The sequence below is a fragment of the Paroedura picta genome, chromosome 4 (genome assembly GCF_049243985.1).
Source record: "Paroedura picta isolate Pp20150507F chromosome 4, Ppicta_v3.0, whole genome shotgun sequence".
NCBI lineage: Eukaryota > Metazoa > Chordata > Lepidosauria > Squamata > Gekkonidae > Paroedura > Paroedura picta.
In genome coordinates, this window is record NC_135372.1 from 79,015,757 (window position 1) to 79,040,082 (window position 24,326).

At 42.4% G+C, this 24,326-nt stretch overlaps 1 protein-coding gene across 5 annotated transcripts in view; it reads left to right on the forward strand.

The window, feature by feature from the left end:
• Positions 1-408: 408 nt before the first annotated feature.
• The window catches only part of FYB2 (FYN binding protein 2), a 55,962-nt gene continuing 32,044 nt past the window's right edge, over positions 409-24,326 (forward strand). For 4 of the 5 annotated variants that reach the window (XM_077333592.1, XM_077333595.1, XM_077333594.1 and 1 more), the window contains exons 1-4: positions 409-605; positions 7,550-8,297; positions 10,940-11,107; positions 17,231-17,264. In XM_077333592.1, the coding sequence (XP_077189707.1) occupies positions 603-605; positions 7,550-8,297; positions 10,940-11,107; positions 17,231-17,264 (953 nt within the window). In that variant the 5' untranslated portion in view covers positions 409-602. The remainder of the gene's footprint in view (positions 606-7,549; positions 8,298-10,939; positions 11,108-17,230; positions 17,265-24,326) is intronic. The other variant, XM_077333593.1, reaches the window with a different exon arrangement.

The following is a 24,326-nucleotide window of genomic DNA, read 5'->3' on the forward strand; positions in this document are numbered from 1 at the left end:
AGTTAAGCAATGGGATAAAAATCAGTCAAAGTCTGTCACTTTCAAGCCTCTCTCTCTCTCTCTCTCTCTCTCTCTCTCTCTCTCTCCAACTGCTTAAATGCTCTCTCAAATGGGGAGGGGGGACTTAAGAGAGCAGTTGGTGAAAAGTCTGAAATTTTATACCTCCACATATAACTGAAGCTAAAGTGGCAGGATCTGGATTGTGTCAGCGCACAGCCTTTTCTATTGATCTCTCCGTTCCCATAACCGGAAGCGCAGCACCTGCTTTCCCACTCTGCCAAAACTTTACATTACCTCGATGGGAATGCCTTGCTCTTGTGCAACAATGGGGAAAATCTGTTTGCAGGGGAAGGTAGTCTCCGGCCTCACCGCCTGAGGGTTTTGGTTAGGGAGGAGCTAGGTTCTTGACCTCAGGTACGGATTCTTCTGCTTACGCCCCGCCTTAGCTCCTACTACAAGATTGTTCTGAGCTGCCAGGAAAGGGAGGAAGTAGGTGTGAGTCTCCAGAAACTCGGCTTTAAGAGCAGGCAGAATCCAAAACGGACTGCAAAGCTGAGGCATTTCACAAGGAGGCATGACACTGAGAGGGAGAAAGCAGAGCCATGGTAATTATTTTTTTACTTTGTAAGATTGGTACTATTTATTATTATATATTATTTTTAAACCCCTTGCTGTTTAAATGGGGCCTCTCTGGCTTCCTGGTGTGTGATTCATAACTTTCTGTGGGTCGCTGAGAGGATGGGGGAAGAGCCCCTAATTAAATGAAGTGGGCTGAAGTGGGCTTTGAGAAGGAGACTGGAATATATCATCTTTTCCACTTGCTCGCAACTAAGCATAATGGCTGGGAATCGCCCATTCCTTTTTTTTTTTTTTAACCTTGAAGAGCTTTACGTGACTTCGCTTCTTCTTTACAACTGGAATCTGTACAGCTTTATTTTGATTGGGGAAAACAGCTACTTCAATAGCCTCTTGGCATTTTAAGGAGCACTGGGTGGAATTGCTGGGTACAACGGCAGAGGCAGAGACAAAGGCAGTAGCGTCAGTCAAGTGCTGTTCATGCTCCCTGACGCACATGGCAAGACTCCAACCTGTGGTATTTTCTGGGGTCAGAGTGCTGCCTTCATTAAAAAAACGCTAAACATGCCCTACTCCTCCTCAGGTTTATAAATCAGAATGCTTGCAACAAGGACGATAAGGCCACTTCATGTGAAGTGCCTTGTCAAAAATATAACTTGGAAACCCCTACGACAAAGGGATTCGATTTGTTCTCCTATTGGTTTATGATCTTCTACTGTGTTAGGAATTTGTGGTTTCTTTATCTCTTCACTCAGTTCCCCTTCGTGTGTAAATAATAGAAGGCTTAAAGAGTGATCTATTTGTACATGAATTGGGTTAAGGTCAAGAGCCCAGACTTAATCTCTCTGATTTTTAAAATGTAAATTCAACAAAGCAGTGCCCCTTGACTAGTTCATTGTAGCTTACTTCTCCATTCTGCAGTTGTGGCATTTATTGTTTAGAGTTTGTAGTTGTTTTATTGCTTACAAAGTTATTCCTTAACTTTTTGAGGATGTATTGTGTAATTTTTTTGATGCTTTTGCTTCTGAAGCATAAATGAACAGGAAGAATGAGTAGTTAATGATTCTGGTAATTCCTGAATGATCCACTCTTTTCTTCAATAACAATTTCCGTTTGAACAACATGGAAGAAAGCATGCATTGTCCCGCAACCACTGTCAGCAGCACTAAGGTGGGTTAGGCATGCATATTAATGCTTGAAATTGCTACCATGTTGACTGCTAGAAGTGGTCCAGACCCTAGAGCAGGGGTAGTCAAACTGCAGCCCTCCAGATGTCCATGGACTACAATTCCCAGAAGCCCCTGCCAGCATTCGCTGGCAGGGGCTCCTGGGAATTGTAGTCCATGGACATCTGGAGGGCCGCAGTTTGACTACCCCTGCCCTAGAGAGCCCGTGTGGTGTGTATTGGCTAGTGTGTCACACTAGATATGAGATATGCAAATTCAAAAATTTGCTCTGCTGTGGAAGTTTGCTGTATAACCTTGGGGCTAGTCACACACTCTCAGGCTAACCTACCCTATATGGTTGTAGTGAGGATAAAATGGAGAAACAAGGAAAACACTTTTTCATCCCCTAATTGAGATGAAAAACAGAATGTAAATGAATAGTGTAAAGAAGTAATCCACTTTCTGTGCTAGACTCGTTCAAGACTGTGATCTCTAAAAATATTGAAAGTTAGATTGAAAGGCTGGGAGGAGACCAATAAGGACCACTAAATATTAAGTGTGAAAATGATTTAAGAGCAAAACAATGAACAAATTTGCCAAGGTAAAATCATGAACACGTTAGAAATGTAGCTTAAATGCTACCAGTGGCCGGACTTCAGCCATCATGGAAACATTACCATGGAAACAGGCAAAACATTTCCTGCCTGCAGTATCAAAGGCTTAGTATCCCAGTGAGTTCATAGATACTTTGCAAGAGGAAGTACTACTGCCTGCAGTGCACTTTAGAAATGGGGACGGGGACTCTCCAGGAACCAACTCAGCATTTTCAGGTGTGCTTTAATGTATAGCATCTCAAGACCTTAGTATAATGTCTCATCTTGCTAGTTAGGGGATGGCAAGCTGGAGAAGATTTCTTCTTAATTTCATGTTTGTGCATTGCCCTGATGAGAAACTCAGTAATAAAAGAAACACCTGGGTTGCAATAAAGAGCTATAAACAGTGCTCTAGGTGTGAGACTTTAAAGCATGGGTACAGAAAATGTACCCTCACTGCTGAAACAATGGCATTTTATTTTGTCTTGGCTTCCACTGTAGCCGTAACTCTGTATGGTGTTCTGGATGAAGATCAGAGGGTTTGTTTTATCTTTCTTTTATGGCAATGTTAATTGCATATATACTGCAGTTTAGATTTAGACTAGACTCTGACTTAGTGGGTTGTATCATACAGCTGGCTGCTTCAGTACAATTGGAGCAACTGAAATATCTCCTAGGTGCTTTACATCACACTGTGTAATGTGGAAATAATGAAGTTGTCTAAAAGGGGTTATTCAGGAGAAACTATGGTATTTAATAAGTTGAATGCAATTGCACAAAATTCAGCCACATATCAGGATAATGCTTGACTGTGTTGTGTTCTCACTAAAGTCATCAGTGTCTTTTGAACATATTGGAAATCCTGTCCAAGAGTATCTTTTCTCCTAATTTTCTAATCTCCTATACTATTTTGATTAATTCCATTCTTTGCGCAGGTCATAGCCGGTGACTTTCATGCAGTGCAAGCACATAAAAGGGCCGTAAACTGCGGTTCGATACAGATTAATTTTATTTAAAAACTTTTGAACTTGTAAGATAAGATTGGGGTGGTCAACCAGTGATTGGGACATAACTTGGATCTGGGCAGGGTTGCCCTTTCCCTAAAGAAGAAGCTTTTCCCCGAGGAGTACTAGTACAGCAGAGTTTCCCTTTGTAATATGCAGTGCTTTTAATCCATTTTGATCGGTGTGCCACATACAGTACTTCTTCAGGGTTTGATTTATGCACTCTTTTCTGTATATTTCTGTAAAGAAGAAGAGTTGGTTTTATACCCTGCTTTTCACTGCCTGGAGGAGTCTGAAAGTGACTTACAATTGCCTCCCCTTCCTCTCCCCACAACAGAAACCCTATGAGGTAGGTGAGGCTGATACCTTTGGATTCTGTGAGTCGACATTTCAGCATTTGGGCTTTCCTCCTCTCATTTTACAGGCTGAAATTTGCTATATGCTTTCCGCATTGAGTCTGACAGAGGCAACCTCCCATCATGCTTTGTTCCCTTTCCCTTAAAAAAAGTTTTTTTGCAAAATGGTGTCTGGTTGTACCTATGTTTTCCTTGTGCCCCTTAATCCCTCCATTCTGTCCCTTGATCACCTTCCCCCTCAAAGTGCCTTGAATGTATTTTTTAACTTAGTTTTAACATTATAATGCTGCAATATTGCTTTTTTAAAAAAACTTAGAAACAGCATTGAAATATGATTGCGCCCCCCCCCCCCTTTCTAAAGGCAAATTTTTTGGAATGGAGGGAAGATGGTGATGAGGAGAAGGGCATTCCAAAATATCTCAAAATGTTGGATTAGGGGAAAACTCAATTGCATGCATTTCTGCATTGGGCACCTGAATTAGACCCTGCATGAAAAGAAGAAATAGGTTTTTTTTATTTTTGGGGGGGATTCCTTTGCTGTGGGGCAAGTGAGGGGGCAATTTCAGACTGTACCTGAAGAAGCAAATTTTAGTGCAGAAATGGATGGTAAAGATGACCCTTTAAAATTCGAACAATATCACTAGTGCGGAAACAGTCTGAAAGATTTCTGACGGTACTGCTCTATGAGAACAGCACTATCAGGACTGTGATGAGCTCAAGGTCACCCATTCTGTGGAAGAATAGGGAATCAGTATTAGAAGCTACCACTCTTAACCACTACACCATGCTGGTTCACATGGTGAGCACTTGACACTGGGCTTCTGTATTATACAGTATTATACATTATTAATGCTGTATAAATGACTGCATTGGCTGCCTATTTGTTTTCAGATCTAAATCAATGTGCTATGGCCCCTGCCAAACTTCCCCGATTTAATATACTGGAACACTTAAATTTAATTGTTGTATATGTTTTGATGCTGACACCTATCTTGAACATTTAAATGGGTGGGATACAAATAAAATTATTATCTTCATCATATATGTAATATGATCCTAAGCACTAGGCTACATGTGAAAAGTTTATGTGTATGTGTGTATCCCAGAATTCACTTGTTTGATAGACTGGTCCATGCTCAGATTGATAGTGGGCTGAAATGGGTAGTGGGTAGAATCTCTTCTTTCCCATACATCCAGGAGATCAGAGTCATTGTTAAGTACAGAATAGGAAGGAGCTGAGGAATCACTGTCTAAATCAGTCATGGGCAGGTTTATGTATTGGGGTATCATGTAGATGTCCATGGCCCAACCATTAACCTTTTGCAAAACATGAAGTAGTTGTAGGTGATTACAAAGGACAGAATTCAGTAGCAAAGTCTGATGTGATGCTGTGTGTGATAATGTTCTTGATAAAGTTGAGAGTAGCACAGCTGACATTCTATCTCTGCCAAGTTAAACTACTAGTACCCTATCTGACCCCAGAACACCTCACTACAGTGACATGCAACTGTCACCTGTAGACTAGACCAGTGGTTCCCAACCCCCGGTCCGGGGACTAGTACCGGTCCGTAGATGTGTCGGTACCGGGCTGCGGCTCCTCCTCGTCCTCCTCCTCCTCAGGGGCTGCCCTGCCACTCTGCTGCCGGCTGACTTTTGGTGCTCTCCAGCAGCTGCCATGGCTGGGGCTCCCCCTCAGCGTGGTACTGCACAGCTGCTGCTGGCAGCACCCCCAGTGGGCAGTGGGAAGTCAGGGGCACCAGCAGGAAAGCAAGTAATGCAGGGGCTCAGGTGGCGCCGATGTCCCTTGGCAAAAGACTACCCCCCCAGGCCTCAGTAAAATTGTCAACCGTTGACTGGTCCCCGGTGATAAAAAGGTTGGGGACCACTGGACTAGACTACTGCAACTTGCTCTATGCCGGTCTCTCCTTATCTCTGCTACGGAAACAGTTGTTCACATTCTCTCCCAAACACCATGGAGAATACACATTGCCATGATCCTCCAGCAACTGCACTGGCTACTAATTGAATACTTGATCAGATTTACAGTGTTGTTACTCACCTTCAAGGCCATACGTGGTCAGGATGGTGTATTCATCGACTGTCTGCTTGCCTATAGTCCCCAAAGAGTGACTTTCACCATCCATGCCAACAATCTGGCAATTCCTGGCACCAAATAAATCTATCTGGCCACAACCAGAGCCAGAGCTTTCTCATCCACAGCCCCAACCTCATGGGATGAGCTCCTCAACAAGATCAAGATGCTATTGGAAATCAAACAGTTCCTTCGAGGATGCAAAAGGGAGCACTTCCACTAGGCTTTTGGATAAGATCAGCAAGACCCTCATAATCTAATCACTAAGAAACTTTAACCAACATCTACATGTCCCTATTCATCTGTTATATGCTGTTCATTGTTATATGCTATCCATCAGTTATCTATGACTGTTGTATTTCTTTGTTTCAGCTAGTTTAAGCTCACCATCCGTCCCGTCTTTGATGGGGCAGTCCCACATTTGGGGCATTTGCCCCATGTCCCGCAATGTTTTCCAAATTGTCCCATGGTGTTTGTTTATTATTTTTTTAAATTTAAATTAAAAAATATTTTATTTTATTTGCCCACGTGGCAGGCAACCCAGGCTCAGGAGGCCCCCGCGCAGGCCCCTGGCCTCAGGAGGCCCCCATGCAGGCGCCCAGACTCCGGGCGGGGCTTCCCAGCCAGCTCTGCTGCCACCTTTTCCTCCAGGTGGCCTTTTCCTCCTGGCCTCCCTGCCTCCAGGCCTTGACCTGGGCTGCCGCCGCCACCCTAAGGCCAATTGGGGAGGGAGGGGGAGGATGGAGTTGGGAGGAAGGAGGGAGGGCCCACTGTTGTTGCTGCTGCCCCACCACCACCCTTCTAAGGGTCGGGGGAGTGGGGGTGTGGGGGGCCCACCTGCTGCCACCGCGGCGGCGGCATGTCCCGCCCTGCAGGGCCAGATATCTGGTCACCTTAAACTAGTTGCAAATGTTTAATGTATTTTCTTCTTCTCTCAGTTCTATGTACACTTCCCTGAGATGTCAACAGTGAGGGGCGGTAGATAGGGGATAGAGGATAGATGGATGATAGATAGATAGCTTGTAGCCAATCTTAATGGTGGTGGGGGGGAGTGTTGGTATAGAGATCCAACAGCTGAAATGGTATTTGTGTTCCTTCCTAGTCTGTGGTAACACACAAGCAACTGGATTGTGCCAATACCTGAGACAATTAGGCATCCCTAGTTGTCAGGCTTGTGTATTTTGGGTAGTAGATAGGAAGTGTCTAGTTAAAAGTCCTGGCTATTTCACATAGATTTGTTCTGTAAATGTGTATATTCCTATTTAAATCTTTCTGGTATGTCCTTGTTGGGCCTGTGGATATAGTGGTTTATAAAATGCAAGTGGACAGTTCTTACTCAACTACCTATATATAGTTCAATGTGTTCATGATGACAGTTGCTCCTCTTTTGCAGTGTCAGAATTCAGGCTGAATAGAACACAACCACATAGAAAGGAATTTTATACATGATGTTATTTGCTGATTTCTTAAGGTGCCCGAGCTAAGGCATTCTAAGTAAAATATAGTGTTTGACACTGAAAACCCTTGGGAGTGGGTTCACACTGATTCCTTCTTTCTGTATCACTGGCATAGAGTATATACATGGGTCTTTCCAGGCTACTTTCCCCTGATATTTACTTCAGTTCTTATTGTGTATTTTCTTAAACTCCACATAAATTAAGCCCCCTATGAATTGTTCTCTTGATTGTTATGATAATCCACTTACAGTTTCAAGATTAACACTGCAATTAATTATTACTTAACCTGTTGTTGGATATTTTAGGAAGGAATTGGAGACTTCCAGGCACTTCGAGCAAAGTTTCAAAATGATTCCAATTTTTCTACTGCTTTGCTGCAACCTACAAAGAAATTGCCTGCAGGAATCATTCCAGGGCAAAGAACCAACAATGCATGTCCAACCAAACCCAAACCCTTATGCAGAGTGCGTGTTCCAGATCCTGAGCAAAAATTTGAGCCCTCACCACAGAAGCCTGAAATAGCACAAATAAAACCAATAGCATTGCCAAGGATCAGGCTTCATGAATTGTCTGAAGTCCGTAAGAATGAAGACAAAAAAGGCAAAGATTTGCTGGAAACCCCTAATGTAGAGACTGCACTTACGATAGATTCATCAAAACAGGAGTCAACAGCTTGTCATCATTCCGGAGAAGATCCAGTAGCAAATAGTTCTTTTCGCCACACTTTGCATATCTGGGAGAATGCTGTATCTTCTAATGACCAAAAGTGTTCTACACTACCATTGCTACATGCAAATAAAACAGTATCCGTTGCAGAACTGAAAACTGATAGTGTTACTGTTACTGAAGAAGATGGAACAGTCACTGGAAATAGGCAAGGACTGTTACTTGCTGCATCAACAAATCCTCCCCATCTACATAGTGAGCCTGTTCAATTTTCTACTGTTTCACCACCTATTCCTCCAAGAAGTCATACAAGCTTGGAGAAAAGAGCACACGAATCCATTAATGTTACTTGTTCCACTCAAAATACTCATGACTCTGGCATGCCAAGTAAGATCATTTAGTGCTCAAATGTTAAGTTCCTTACTTTAATTGTAAGTTAGGTATCTCAAATAATGGTTTTAGTTTGTTGCCATTATTCATGTGTGTTTTCACTGCTACATTGGTAAGATGGTGTTCATAGCTCAAGGTCCTGTCCAGGGTAATGCCAAGGTGTAATTAGGTTTATGGTTTTGTGTGTTGGGTGCCATTAAGGCAGACCTTCAATTCACGGTTGGCAAGATTGTTATTGAGATGGAAATAGGAGCATTATTGTTTTCCTTGACTTGGGATAAACCACCATTTACAGTTGTAGTCAGCAGAAAAATTGAGGTCCCTAGTCCTTATTTGCTCAGTTTGTGCCATACTGCAATCATCACATCATCATACAAAGATGTATAGATTGAAGAGAATTGGATTAAGGAGTGAACCCTGGGGTAGACCATTATTCATTTTCTTTTGTTTGCTGATTGATTGACCCATAATTCTAGCTCATTCTGCACCCCAAATAATGCAAAAGAGCTAGAACTTCTGGCTGCCACACCATTGTTGAAACTCTTTCCTACACTATGCACATGGAAACAAGCTAGCCTACCAGTCTTCAGCTTTCCCTGCTCCTTCCCTTGGTCAGGCCCCACCTGTGAAAAATATACCCCAGTTGGGTGGAGTCACACAGTGAAGAACCTACATGGAGGAGTGGCTTTCTCATATATCTTCTTCCCCATACTGTTTAAACTTTTCATCCTCCTGGCAGACTTCCAAATCCTCAACCTTCTCTGCTTCCTTCTCTCCTTTCAACTTTACAAATCAACCTAATTCTTCTCTCCCCCCACCCCTCAGCTTCAGCTCTATTTATAATTTAATTAATGTATGATTTGACACAGTGGGGACACACATCTGCTCATATCATACTTCTTCCCCCCCATTTTATCCTGTGACATATGTTTGATTGAGAAAGTGTAACTGGCAAAAGGTTGCCTGATGAACTTCCATGGAAGAGTGGTGATTCAAACCTGGGCTCCAAATCTGGTCTGAAACTTTCATCACTATACCATACTGACTTTCATGAGGTGGCTGCTGTTGAACAGTAGCCTACAGCAATTACTGGGTGAGTCATGCAAATTGTATGATAATCCATATTCAATCCCATAATTGCATATGTGTGTGCAAGTAATATATAAATGGGTAACCTGGATGCATTTTGTATTTCTGTTAAGTCTAAAACCCTGAATTAAATGTACCACCAAGCTGCTAATCAAAATATGTTCTTTGTTAATACATTTGGCTGTATAGTGTAATAGCTTGGATATTGGACTAAGATTTGAGAGACCCAGGCTCCACTCTGTCATAGAAGCTTTCTGGGATGACTTGGACCATTTACATGCTCTCAAGGTAATCTGCCTCACAGGAAAGGAGAAAGATGTAGCCTTTTTCATGACCCAAAATAGGCAGTCTCTCCTTAATTGGGAGGAATTTGCTTGGAGCCAGAGCAAGAGGTAGGTAACTAGGGAAGAATCAGAAAGTGGGACAATACCTGGGACTGGTTGGTTTGCTTATACATTCAATAAATTTGAAGAAGATACCGCTTCTTGCCAATAGATTTCGTTTGTGTTTAGGGTATAAATGAAGACAAATGACAGCTGCAATCCTAAATACACTTACCTGGGAGTAAGCCCTATTCAATAAAGCTAGACTTACTTTGAAGTAACCTTTCACTGGTTTGTACTTGTCAAGGAAAATTTTTGTTAGGGGAAAAATTTATTTTGCAATGCATACTTTCATTTTCTAATGACCTTGGCATGTAAATTCATTTTGCACATCAAGAGAAATTATATGTTGTGGAAACCAGTTGCTTCCATCACAATCTACAGAGAAGTGAATGATACAGCCTGCATAAATTTTGCCCATGGATGACAACTCTTCCAAGTTGTCACTAGGACATTCTTGTACAGATGGGACCCATTTCAAAAAAGGGTGCAAATTTTAAGCTGAGACTAGGTGCCCAACTGTATCCTGTTTTTCCCAAGTTTGTGCAGTCACACATGTGCCACATGGGAAAATCAATGCCCAGGTGTGCAGAGTCTGATTTGCACTGGGATCATGGCCCCTGTGAGAGGGAGCCCATGTCCTTTTCCAGTTTCCTGATCTGAAACGCCTCCAAATGTCACTAGTTGCCCTGCTAGGAAAATTTATACAAAGACGATCAGTGCACATGGAACTCCTAATGGGTTAAATAGAATTTCTTTGGGACCATTTTAGGTAGGGAAACCTAAAATACTGTGGTTCATCTGAAACAGATTATGTGCTCTGAACTGAATTGCCGGTATGATGCTCTTGACAAACACATCTGACCCCAAGGACTTGGGAGAAATTGTGATATAGGGTCCCTGTTGTGATGGGTCCAGTGAATTCTCCTTTCATTCTCCAGAGTTTGCAGGTGAACCTTGTGCTTGCCTTATTGTAGGAACAGCTTTCAAGAATGTGTTTGCAAGAGCATTCCTACAAACCCTGCTTCACAAATCAAACTGCTTTCATGTCACCATTTACAAATGGGTATGTTAATCTGTCATTTTTCCAGAAAAGAGTGATGTTGATTTGAACTCCTTCACTTACAATGTATCACTATGAAATATGCTTCATTTATTTTTGCAAAGGATTAAGGTCATCTTTTCACTCTGGTATAGAAAAACAGCATTGTCTCAAAGAGGCCAAGGTTCCAAAAAACAAACCGCTTCCTTCCATTGCGTTACTTGGTCCTCCTCCAAAGAAACCACCAAGGCCTCCTAAAATGGATCTCAGTGTCTTCCATCAAAAGCTGCTGGGTAAGCTGTTCTATTTGTCTTGGATGGGGGGTTAGGATGGGTGATCGGTAGTAATCTTGAGATTTTAGGAGTGCCTATCAAAAATAGCAAGGGTGCGTGTCACTTGAGCAGTGTATTGTGACTGCAGACAGTCGGGCCAGTTCTTAATGTTAAAGAATAGTGGGATTGCCTATGGCCCCACACTAGTGCTTATGTCTCTCTTTAGTTAGATAATATAGGAACTGGGCCTATGAAACTAAGGATTAGCAGAAATTGATTTGCAGTTACACTCTACTTTCGGGCAGTGATGTTTAAGGGAAGTTCAAATGCTCTGAAGTAGAATCTTTCCCAACAATAATAGTGGTATATGGTGATATGCTTCATATAAATTTGTTTTCAAAGTTCCAAACAATGTTGTTCATGTCTGTACTCCCAAATGAAAGAAATAGTGCCACTAAATAGTCATAGGTTAATGGGGAGATTCTGCAGCTCAGAAGTAGAACGTTAGCTTTGCGTGGTGGGTGGCAGTTCTGGGTAGGCTCAGTCTCTGGCTAGTCTCTTGCAGCAGGTTTAGGAGAAACCTCTATGTTTGGCCTTAAAAAGCTCCTGTAACCCAGAGCTCACAGTACTTTGCTAGATAGGCCAAAAGCCTTGCTCATTTTTAGTAATTAATTGGGTTTGTTATGAGGCCTGCTTTTTAGGTTTTTTTGTATTACATATATTATATATTATTATATATAATAATATGCTTTAAACTAAGATTTTAATGTTTTAATTGTTTTTAGCTCAAGACTGCCTGGCAGCAAGAGGCAGCATATAAATTTAATAAATAAGTCCTTTCATATGAGGCAGACAATTTGAAAGGAAAATAATTGATGGATCCTTTTAATCACACAATCATCTCCCTCCCCTTTTCAGTTTGGAAATAAATCAGATGACTGTTTACCTAGAAATCTGAATGGAAATTCATCCCCTTTGTTCCCTAAGTAAATGCTTACCACTTGCATATACTTATATCTGCACAATACATTCAGGGAATCTGGCGATCTCAGGGTTGATCTTATATCCATTTCAGGTCAGATACACATCCCAAATGGTTTGGATTATAGTTTGGATTAGATCCGTGTGAACTAGAACCCCACCTATGCCATATATTGAGAAGAGACTTTAAGCACAGATTCTAATCTGAAAGCACGTGTAGCCATTTAAAGTGATAAATCGCTAAAATACTTTTTCAAAAGTAAATGAATTAGAAATATGTACTTTAGACATTGGCCTTAGTTTCTAGGCATAACTAATAGAACCATCACAAAATACTAGAATGATGCATGTAAAACTGTCACTGACTTAAACCAGAACTGTATCTTGTTTGTATGTACTTCTAAGATACTTGCTTCACTTATCTCTAGCCAACCTTCCCTTTCTATTTGCTATCGTAATGCTATTATAGAATCATAGAATCATAGAGTTGGAAGGGGCCATACAGGCCATCTAGTCCAACCCCCTGCTCAACGCAGGATCAGCCCAAAGCATCCTAAAGCATCCAAGAAAAGTGTGTATCCAACCTTTGCTTGAAGACTGCCAGTGAGGAGGGAGTTCACCACCTCCTTAGGCAGCCTATTCCACTGCTGAACTACTCTGACTGTGAAATTATTTTCCCTGATATCTAGCCTATATCGTTGTAGTTTAAACCCATTACTGCATGTTGTCTCCTCTGCAGCCAACGGAAACAGCATCCTGACCTCCAAGTGACAACCTTTCAGACACTTAAAGAGGGCTATCATGTCCCCTCTCAACCTCCTTTTCTCCAGGCTGAACATTCCCAAGTCCCTCAACCTATCTTCATAGGGCTTGGTCCCTTGGCCCCAGATCATCTTCGTCACTCTCCTCTGTACCCTTTCAATTTTATCTATGTCCGTCTTGAAGTGAGGCCTCCAGAACTGCACACAGTACTCCAGGTGTGGTCTGACCAGTGCCTTATACAATGGGACTATGACATCTTGTGATTTTGATGTGATGCCCCTGTTGATACAGCCCAAAATGGCATTTGCCTTTTTTACCGCTGCATCACACTGCTTGCTCATGTTTAGTTTACAATCCACAAGTACCCCAAGAACTCGTTCACACACAGTGTTACCTAGAAGCGTATCCCCCATCCAGTAGGCATGCTTTTCATTTTTCTGACCCAGATGCAGAACTTTACACTTACCTTTATTAAATTGCATCTTGTTCTCATTTGCCCATTTTTCCATTGTGTTCAGATCTCGTTGAACTCTCTCTCTATCTTCTGGAGTATTTGCCAGTCCTCCCAATTTGGTGTCATCTGCAAACTTGATGAGTAGTCCCTCCACCCCCTCATCTAGATCGTTAATAAATATGTTAAAAAGTACTGGGCCTAGCACCGAGCCCTGAGGTATCCTGCTAACCTCCCTCCAGTCTGATGAAACACCATTGACAACAACTCTTTGTGTATGGTTCTCTAACCAATTCCCTATCCACCTATCTGAAAATCCAGATTGCAGTCCTTCAATTTATCCATCAGAACATCATGGGGAACCTTATCAAAAGCTTTACTAAAATCCAAGTAAACAACATCAACTGAATTTCCACGATCCAGCAAACCTCTTACTTGGTCAAAAAAGGAAACCAGGTTGGTCTGACAGGACCTGTTGGAGACAAATCCATCCTGACTTCCTTGGATCACCAAATTCTCCTCCAGATGTTTGCCGATCGCTCCCTTTAATATCTGCTCCATTATCTTCCCCACAACAGAGGTCAGACTCACTGGTCTGTAGTTTCCCGGGTCATCCTTCCTCCCTTTTTTGAAGATCGGAATAACGTTTGCTCTTTTCCAGTCCTCCGGGACATCTCCAGTCCTTAAAGAGGTTCCGAAGATGATGGACAAGGGTTCTGCAAGTTCTCTGGAAAGTTCTTTGAGCACTCTCGGGTGCATTTCATCTGGCCCAGGGGATTTGAACTCATCCAGTGCAGCTAAATGCCTCTCGACAACCTCTCTATCCATGTCAACCTGCCACCCAGACACTCTCCTTTGGCTACTGCCATCTCTAGATGTGCCTAAACCCTTTGACCTGTAGGAAAAAACAGATGTAAAATAGGCGCTAAGCCTTTCTGCTTTCTCTGCAGCTTCTGCTAGAGTCTGTCCATCTGCACCCAACAGTGGACCTATTTCCTCCTTTATTTTACATTTGCTCCTCACATAACTGAATTTTTTTTTTGTTACAGTGGGCTTCCCTGGCCAATCTTAGTTCACTCTCAGCTTTGGCCTTTCTGATGATTGATCTACAGTGCCTAGTAACCTGTAGATACTCTTCTTTAGAGCTCTGTCCTTCCCTCAATTTCCTGAACATTTCCTTTTCTTTCTTAGTTCCTCTTGAAGTTCTCTGTTCATCCAAATAGGCTTCTTAGGGCTCCTGCAGTGTTTTCGTATTTCTGGAATAGTCATTGATTGAGCATGCAATAGCTCTTGTTTGAGTAGCGCCCACCCTTCACATGCTCCCTTTCCTTCCAGCATTCTCGTCCATGGTATGACACTCATCATATCTCTGAGTTTATTAAAGTTTGCCCTACGAAAATCCAACATCTGCATCTGGCTACAAGCTTCCTTGCCTCCCCATCTCAAAAGGAATTCTATGAGGACATAGACACTTCCCACTAGAGTCCCCACCTCCTTCACCTCATCCACCAACTCTTGCCTGTTGGTCAGTAGTCCAGTATGGCTGAACCTCTTGTAGGTTCATCTGCCATTTGATAAATGAAATTGTTAGCCAGGCAGGTCAGAAAGTATCTTAAAACCGCCTGTGGTGCCGCGGACTAAATAAAGCACTAAGGCCTTGGAGGGAGGAGTTAGGGCGGGCTCTGTCCGGGATACAAACTCAGAGGAGGGAATCAGGAGCCACGAAGTGGCTCCTGATTCGCTCCTCTGAGTGTCAGTCCTGGACCATTGCCTCCTTGGCCGCCATTGCCTCGTTATCGAGATGGCTGCCCTCAACCCTCACCCGCCGGTAAGCTCCCCTTGCCGCTCTTCTGTGTTTCGGGAGGATGGAGGGCCGGGAGCCGGCCTTCTGTTGGCCCTGGGAGCCGACAGAATGCCGTAGGAGCCTTTGGGGAGGGTGGGGGGGCGGGAGCCGGCCTTCTGTCGGCCCCGGGAGCGGCCTTGCCCGGCGAGGCTGCTCCCGGAGCCAACAGAACACCATTGGAGCCTTTGGGGAGGGTGGGGGGGCAGCCGCGAGGGAGATCCCAGCCCCGGCAGAAGCCTCCTTTCCCCAGCCCCCTTTTCTCTCTGGCTTCTGCTGGGGACAGGCTCTCCCTCGCAACCGTGAGGGAGAGCCCAGCCCTGCCAGAAGCCTCCGTCCCCCGCCCCCTGTTTTCTTCGGCTTCACCAGAAAGACAAACACACACGCCACCTGAGGAGCCGCCAGCGCAGAGAAAAGGTTGGCCGCTTCCCCCGAATCCAGCCCCGGCCTCGCTGAAGCCCTCCCCGGCCCACAGGGGGGAGGAGGAGAAAGGCTTCTGTGGCCCCACTGCGCCCCCCCCCCCTACGCTGAAGCCTTTGGTAGTCGGGGGGGAGCCCCAGCCCATCTAGCTCCCATTTTATTAAAAATTAAAATCGGCTTTAGATCTAGTTGTATCATAATGTATAATAATGTTTAATTACTATAGAGATTACATAAGTTTTTTTCCTTTTATTAAAGTATATGCTGTGTAGTTTGCAATGCTGAAAAGAAATACCCATTTAAAAGTTGTAATTTGAAAGTCAATATATTAACAAGACTAAAAATGATGCAGTAGAAATTAAGTAGACTGATTACTCAGTCTTTCCTGGAACATGTATTGTAACAGATAGACAATTATACATGACACATTTTTATTTTCTAAAGAGATTTTCAGTTTGAAGCATAGATGGTATTTCTTTAGAAATCCTTCAAAAGTTAAGCTATGTAAAATTAAAAGCCCACTCTGTAGAAATAATGCAACAGCAAGCTTTCAACTACTTCATTTGAATTCATGGAACCAGATATCAAAATGTCTTATTTCACCTACCAAACTATTCTTGTACTTTTTCTTGAAAACACTTGTTCAAAATCCAGTTACGTATCACTGAGTTTTTGTAACCATAGTGTTACCAGCTCTGTGCACTGAAATACCAGATCTCAGTACTGAAGTGGCCAACAGGTACTACATTGTTTTCATGTCTGAAATTGCATACAGGAGGGCCTCAAAATCATCCTCTATAATAGATATAGGACTAAGTCATGCAGGACCTTTCCCCACAACTGGGTCACACAAGGCTAGGTGGAACTGTGGGCATGCAGAAAATTAAAAATGAGCATGGGAGTGTGTGTACTTCTGGGGACAGAATAACATTGTCCTGTGCCTCCATTTTGTTCACAAAGACCAGCAGTCATCATTCTGGCTTGGCTGCAACTGGGCAGGTCTCAAGATAACTGAACCTGAGATTGCCTTCCTCTTACCCTTTTGTTACCCAAATCAATCCATTTTTATTTATTGATGATTGATTTTTATACCACCGCTCTTCCAGTGGCGGTTTACACAAAATAAAAACAGTAAAAAATTCAATAAAACCCCATTAAACACCTCTTACAAAAAATGCCAATCCCATCACATGACAGCATCCTCTGCTCCAGAGGAGGCCAAATTGTGGCTCTCCAGATGTTCATAGACTAAAATTCCCATGAGCCTCTACTGGCAACCTGCTCATGGGAATTGTGGCCCATCTGGAGAGCCACAGTTTAGCCACCCCTGCTCTACATGCCCCATAGACCAGCTGAGTTCTGGGGCAGGCTTTCCATCCCTTCTTTTCCACTTCTGCTGCCTCTACAGGGGGAGGCCTGTATACTTTAAAGGGCCTCCTGTGTCCGGAGAGAGGAGCATGGGAAAGTATACTGGAAGTTAATAGGATTTTTTTTTCTGTTTGACCCTTTCATGCTAGCTGACCACTTGCTAATATGGTTTACAACCTTTGTCTTTTGCAATTCTGTCTAGGATAAAAGATTAAACATTTCACTGCCAAATTCTACTTTTCTAGCGGATTCTACATTTATTTTTAAGTATAATGTCAGAATATAAATCTTCTAATAAGTAAATCTAATATTGTGTTTTCAGATGCTGTAGATGATGAGTATTTGACTCCTGAAAAGTATGTATGTCTTTGTGTGTATATATGTTTGTTGCCTGAAAATCAGAGCTTGTGAAAACACTCACGTAAAGCTAGTGATATCTAAAACCTGAAGGCTGAAAGTGAGGGCCAGCACTAAATGGTTATTTTAAGAAGCTCACTATCCCATGCAGGAGTAGGTGGGTGGGGTTGTGTGTGTGTGTTTTTTACTTATTGTTTAAATGTACATTTCAGCAGTACATATGTAAACGTAAAACAACCAACATATCAGTAATTTGTTCTTCTCTGCTTTTTAAAGAAACAAGCCCATGTACCTTTTGAGAGGCCCTCATTATTTTACTTCAGCTAGACAAGCTCTTGAGGGATGAGGAAAAGTATAGCACAGCCCAATCTTAGATGAGATCACCAAGTAAAGAAACTGCAAACCACCTCTGCATCTCATTTGCCTTTAAAACCCTATGGGGTTACTGTGAGTCTGGTGTGACATGATGGTACTTCATACACGTGCACATACAAGCAAGCTCTTTGTAGTTACCCTTCCAAAAGTTACAGTTGTCACTGTGTGTCTCTTTCTTGAATTTATTGGCTGGAATTATTGCCTTGGAACATAAATGCCCCAACCCCATAAAAAACCAGTTCCCCCATAGAAAGCTCTGGGCCAAGTGATCTTTTTGTTATAGATTCTCTGTCTAGCCCAGGTGCTTCCTTTGCTTTAACATTTCTACTACTTAGATCTAACTGGATCCAAAATATGAGGAACACAGTGAAGCTCATAGTAAGGCCTATTTCACTCTTTCCCCTACAGCTGTGTGCTTCATAAATGCATCAGGAGGTAAAGTAAGACTCTGCAGCAAGATGAAATAACCCTCCTTTCCTCCACCAAATTAATTCTGTTATGTCAGTAAGAGTACTTTTGGATTAATCTGCCCATTAGAATATATCTCCCCCCCGGATAATCTCATTTTGGGAAAAAATGGATGGGGGTCGATTCTTCATGCAGACCATGGTCCCAATTGTAATTAGGTACTCATGTAGTGTTGCCTACTTCCAGGGGTTGCCTGGAGATCTCAGATTACAGGTGATCTCCAAATGACAGCAATCAGTTCACCTGAAGAGAATAGCATCTTTGGAAGGTAAATCATTGCGTCCCATTGATGTCCCTTTCCTCCTCAAACTTAACCTTCCTTAGGCTCCACACCACAGACCTCAGCTGGCAACCTTAATGCCATGTGTGGGAATTGAAAAGAATTTCTTAAAAGTGAAATACTGAAGGCTCAATCACAAATAATTCCCTTGAGAAGAAAAGATGAAAGGAGCCTAAGGAAGCCAAGTTGGCTCCATAAGCAGTTGTCAAAAGATATGAGGAATAAAAAAGAGTCATTTAGGAAATGGAAGGAAGGCCTTATTAACAAGGATGAGTATAAACAAATAACCAATAATTGTAGGGGGAGTGTTAGAAAAGTTAAAGCTCAATATGAGCTTAGGCTAGCAAGAAATGCTAAACATAACAAAAAAGGTTTCTTTAATTATATTTCAAGCAATAAAAAGAATAGGGACACCATAGGACCACTGCAAGGACAAGAAAGTGAAATTATAACAGATGGTGAAGAGAGGGCTGAACTGCTTAACTCCTATTTCTCCTCAGTCTTCTCTTGTGAGGGAAATAGTGATCAATGTGGCCAAAACGTAACACAACACGGGGGATGGGAATGGTGGCCTAGGATCACTGTTGGAACAGTCTGCAAACACCTAGTTTCTTTAAATGAAACAAAGTCTTCTAGGCCAGATGAACTGCATCCAAGGGTACTAAAAGAACTTGCAGATGTCATCTCTGAACCTCTGTCCATTATTTTTGACATTTCTCGGAGAACAGGTGAGGTGCCAGATGATTGGAGGCAGGCAAATGTTGTCCCCATCTTCAAGAAAGGGGAAAAGGAGGAACTGGGTAATTATCAACTCGTCAGCTTGACATCTGTAGCTGGCAAAATTTTGGAACAAATAATCAAACACTCGGTCCTTGAGCAGCTGGAACTGAGAGCTGTGATTTCTAAGACTCAGCATGGGTTTTGCAAGAACAAATGTCAGACCAACCTTATCTCTTTTTTCAAGAAAGTGACTGCCTTGCTGGATCAGGGGAATGCCGTGGACATAGTTTGTCTGAATTTCAGTAAAGCTTTTGATAAGGTTCCACATGATATTCTTGTTCACAAGTTAGTAAAATGCGGTATGGACCCTAATTCTGTCAGATGGATCAATAACTGGTTGACAAATCGTACCCAGAGAGTACTTGTTCATGGTTCAGAATCTTCTTGGAAAAGAGTGACAAGTGGAGTACCCCAAGGATCTGTGCTGGGGTCTGTGTTGTTCAACATATTTATAAATGATTTGGATGAGGGATTAGAGGGGATACTTATTGAATTTGCAGATGATACTAAACTGGGAGGGGTAGCAAACACAACTGAAGACAGCAACAGAATACAGGATGATCTTGATAGGCTCGAGAAGTGGGCTAAACTGAATAAAATGAAGTTCAATAGGGACAAATGTAAAGTTCTGCATTTAGGTAGGAAAAACTAAACACACCAATATAAGATGGGAGAGACTTGTCTTGGCAGTAGCATGTGCGAAAAAGATCTAGGAGTCTTAGTAGACCATACATTGAACATGAGTCAGCAGTGTGACTCAGTGGCTAAAAAGGCAGATGAGATTTTGGGCTGTATCACACGGAGTATCGTGTCCAGATCACGGGAGGTGATGGTACTGCTTTACTCTGCTCTGGTTCGGCCTCACTTGGAGTTCTGTGTTCAGTTTTGGACACCCCAATTGAAGAGGGATGTTGACAAACTGGAATGTGTCCAGAGGAGGGCAACAAAGATGGTGAGGGGTTTGGAGACCAAGACATATGAAGAAAGGTTGGGGGAGCTTGGTCTGTTTAGCCTAGAGAAGGGATGACTGAGAGGGGATCTGATAACCATCTTCAACTATTTAAAAGGGTGCCATATGGAGGATGGAGCAGAATTGTTCTCTCTTGCCCCAGAGGGACATACCTGAACGAATGGGAATCAATTAATTCAAAAGAAATTCCATCTAAACTTCCGGAAGAAATTCCTGACAGAGCAGTTTCCTCAGGAGGTGGTGGGTTCTTCATCTTTGGAAATTTTTAAACAGAGGCTAGATAGCCATCTGATGGAGAGGCTGATTCTGTGAAGGAAAGGGTGTGTCAGGTTACAGTAGATTAGCGATTGGGATGTGAGTGTCCTGAATAGTGCAGTGGGTTGGACTAGATGACCCATGAGGTCCCTTCCAACTCTATTACTCTGTGATTCTATGATTCTATAAGCAGTTCATGTCTGAATGTCACTGGGACCCCATAGCCATATTCTCTGTTGTGTGAACTGGTAAGCCAAAAGCTGGTGACTACGGTCCAGGGACATGTTTTCAGCAGTCACATGGTGGGGGGAGTATGTGATGAATGTATTGGCCTTACTATTAACACTGTGGAAGAATTTACCTCACAGAATCTTCCATGATCATTTGGATTAGGAAACAGAGCTTGTCAGACAAAGAATACAAAGGATACAGCTTGAATATCTGACTGCTATGTCTTCAAAAATTAATTGCTAGCTATACTTGAAACTTTGGGGACAAGTTGTTTTCATAAGTGATACTAGGAGATAAAGAAATCTGCCCAAAGCAGCTTTTCCCATGAATCTTTTTACCCCCTTTGATACGACAAGACTAGAGAACCAATTCTGTCTCATTTCCTTTTGTACCTCACGGGGGCTCTTTTGTTTAGCCTGCAGTAAATATAGCATGGGGGTGTGTTAGTCTGCTGCTCTTTCTGTTCTCTTTACTCCCACGCACTATTTTCCCCATCCCTTCATTCTCCATGGTTTGACATTCTAAAGTTATGTACTGTTTCTGTAAACACTATGGGCTAGTTTAATCCGCAGGTGCTAGAAGCTGGCTTTTATTCTTATCATGGTCTGACAGCAGATGAGTTTTTGAGTTCCTGCTTGCTGATATTTATGCAGCAAGCATGGGTTTAAGCTACATAAGTTGTTGTCTGGTGGTCTCTGTTTGGACAGCCTTTGAGGATGGCTTGTGTCTTGGATCTCTGTGTGTAAGAGTGTTTAATTGGATATCTGGTAGTGTGATAAACTGATAAATGTGTCCTTGTAAATCAAGACTATTCCTAAAAAATTAGGAAGATGGGTAAACTGCTGGGTGAGTTGGGACAAGGAAGCTTCTGTAAAAAAAAATCTCTGGTAGTTTTACTGAGGCAAGAGGGATCTAGTTTCTTTGCAGAATTAAAGATCAAACTGAATTTTGTTTGCAGGAGAAAGGAGAATCCAGGACCTGATTATATTTGGGAATCTTTTAAGCATTTAGCAGCTGGTCAGTTTTCCCAGAAGCATGTAATACCTTTGCTATGACTTAATGAAGGGTTAATGTATGCTCCAGGCTTTCAGGAAGCAGTAGCACCACTCTGAAAAACATAAACACAAAGCAATTTGGCAAATATTAGAGGACAAGCAAGTATCCTTGATACTTGGCTGAATGCTCTAGTTTCCTGCTCTCTCTGGATTTCCCTGGCAGCTGCTAACACACCAGTGTGGGTATGCAAGTTCTCTGATAAACGGGCTGAACCACATGCTTAGGGATCTATACATGACTAGTTTGTCTTAGCTTCTGTCAGATCCTACTGCTGAAATAATTTGTGGAGTGACCAATCGGCCAGATGCATTTCTGGCTTAGTTAAATAAGAGCAGGGTAGAATGTCTTTGTACCTTTCAGGGATAGCCCCCCCCCCATGTATTACTTTACAGTTGCTCCTGCTAAATTAAATTTTCTTGGCTTTTAGTAATACTGTGTTAAGGTAAAGGTAAAGGTATCCCCTGTGCAAGCACCGAGTCATGTCTGACCCTTGGGGTGACGCCCTCTAGCGTTTTCTTGGCAGACTCAATACGGGGTGGTTTGCCAGTGCCTTCCCCAGTCATTACCGTTTACCCCCCCAGCAAGCTGGGTACTCATTTTACCGACCTCGGAAGGATGGAAGGCTGAGTCAACCTTGAGCCGGCTGCTGGGATTGAAGTCCCAGCCTCATGGGCAAAGCTGTCAGATGGCTGCCTTACCACTCTGCGCCACAAGAGGCTCTAATACTGTGTTAATGTATCATAATAAAAAGGATTCTCTGCATATTTTAAGAAAGAACATTCTTTTTAAATAATTTCAATGGCCTAGGTTCTACATAAACTGATTGTCTTATTACTAGAGAAGTAGCAGCCTGACATCATGGCTAAAAGCCTAAGATCACCTCCGCATAGGGACTTTGCCCCTCATGGTTAATTGGATACTCTGGCTTCTGGGAAGAGTTTCCACATGATGTCATGCTCCTTTGCAGTATGACTCCCATAGCCCCAACCCCTTGAGCCTGAGATTTTTTGCTCCTGTTGAAGGAGAACTGTGGGATAGCTCAGGCAGAAGCCCAGGGCTCATAACAGTCCTGTTCAGTCCCTGAACATGTGGGGAGGGAGAGGCAGGAGCAAATACACATGTTCTGCTTCCATGCAGTCACTTCTGTGCATTCAGGAAGGGAAGGCTCCATGACCTTCCTCTGCATGGTTGCCCCTGCACATAACCAGTACGTAACTGCAGAAGAAAGAACCTACCCTATAGACTATAATTAACAGTTAAATAATCTAACAATGAATAAAAATAAAAATACAGTTTATCTTATCTCTTCTTTTAATAGAAATCAAACAACCAAAACGGATTCCAGATTTGTACCATTTTCTGTGTAGCATTTTCATCAGTGGTTGTTTCCTCCTATAGGATCATAAAGTCATCAAATGGTATTATTCCTTTAGGTATCCTAGTATGTGCTGAGGATCTAGTCCTTCACTAATTCTATGATCTATTATTCACCACTTAAATTTAACTAATATATATATATATATATATATATATATATATATATATATATATATATATATATATATATATATATATATATATATATATATAGTGTTTTCTGTGTAGTTTAAGGTGGGTTGTTAAGAAGAACCTTTGGTGAAATTGCTAAGGATAGAAGCCAAGAACAAAGTTTTCTAGATAGTTATTAGAGATGGGCATAAATGAGCTTGTGAACTACAAAAATTGAGTCCAATAGCACCTTTAAAACCAACAAAGATTTATTCAAGGCATGAGCTTTCATGTGCAAGCACTCTTCCTCAGACAAAATGGAACAAGGATCATGACAGTACAGATATATAAGCTGCTATCGGACTCAATTTTTATTGTGCCACTTGAATCCAAGTTTATAAACTGTCTCTCTTCCAGCTAAGTGATTACAAAACTTCAAAGCTATTGAGGGCAAAACTTGGAGGGTATGTAGAGGAAGTCCAGGGAAGATCTCATGAGACTATGATACACCTGGTCATTTTGACAGGAGCAGGATTAGAAGGTTCAGTAGTGTATAGAATTATTCCTGCAAAGCCAGAGGCTCCAAACTTGCAGGGGATCTCTGATTGAGTCTCCTCTACTGGCCCCTTTATAGGCTCTTCACTACTTGAACTTTCCTGTAACTCAGACCCTGTAAATCCAGTCCTCACCAAACTTGGAAGGCAGATAGAGGCGAGTCAGCTGGAGAGCCCTGCAAGCTTGATGAGTTTGTAACCCAGGGAGGTGTACTGCTGGGTCACAATCCTCATGAACTGAACCAGTTTGTTTGGCAGCTAAAAGTTCACGATGCTTCATGAACCAGGCACCTCATGAACCAACCAAACTGCATTTTCCCAGTTCATGCATATCCTTAATAGTGATTCAGAGTACAGAACTGGCTGCATTCAGGGGTCATGACAAAGCTTTATCCATGAATATGGGTTACCATGTATGCACACACCATCACTCATTTCTTGACTATGGCTGAAAACCTCTGGACCCTTGAATCTTGACCTTAAGATCTGAATATGGATGCTCTTTCCCTACTCATCCCACTACAATTCCAGGGCTTCTAAACATTGTTTTAATTCCAGTTTAAGATCCTGGATTATGGAGAGCTGACAAATTCCATTTTTTCCA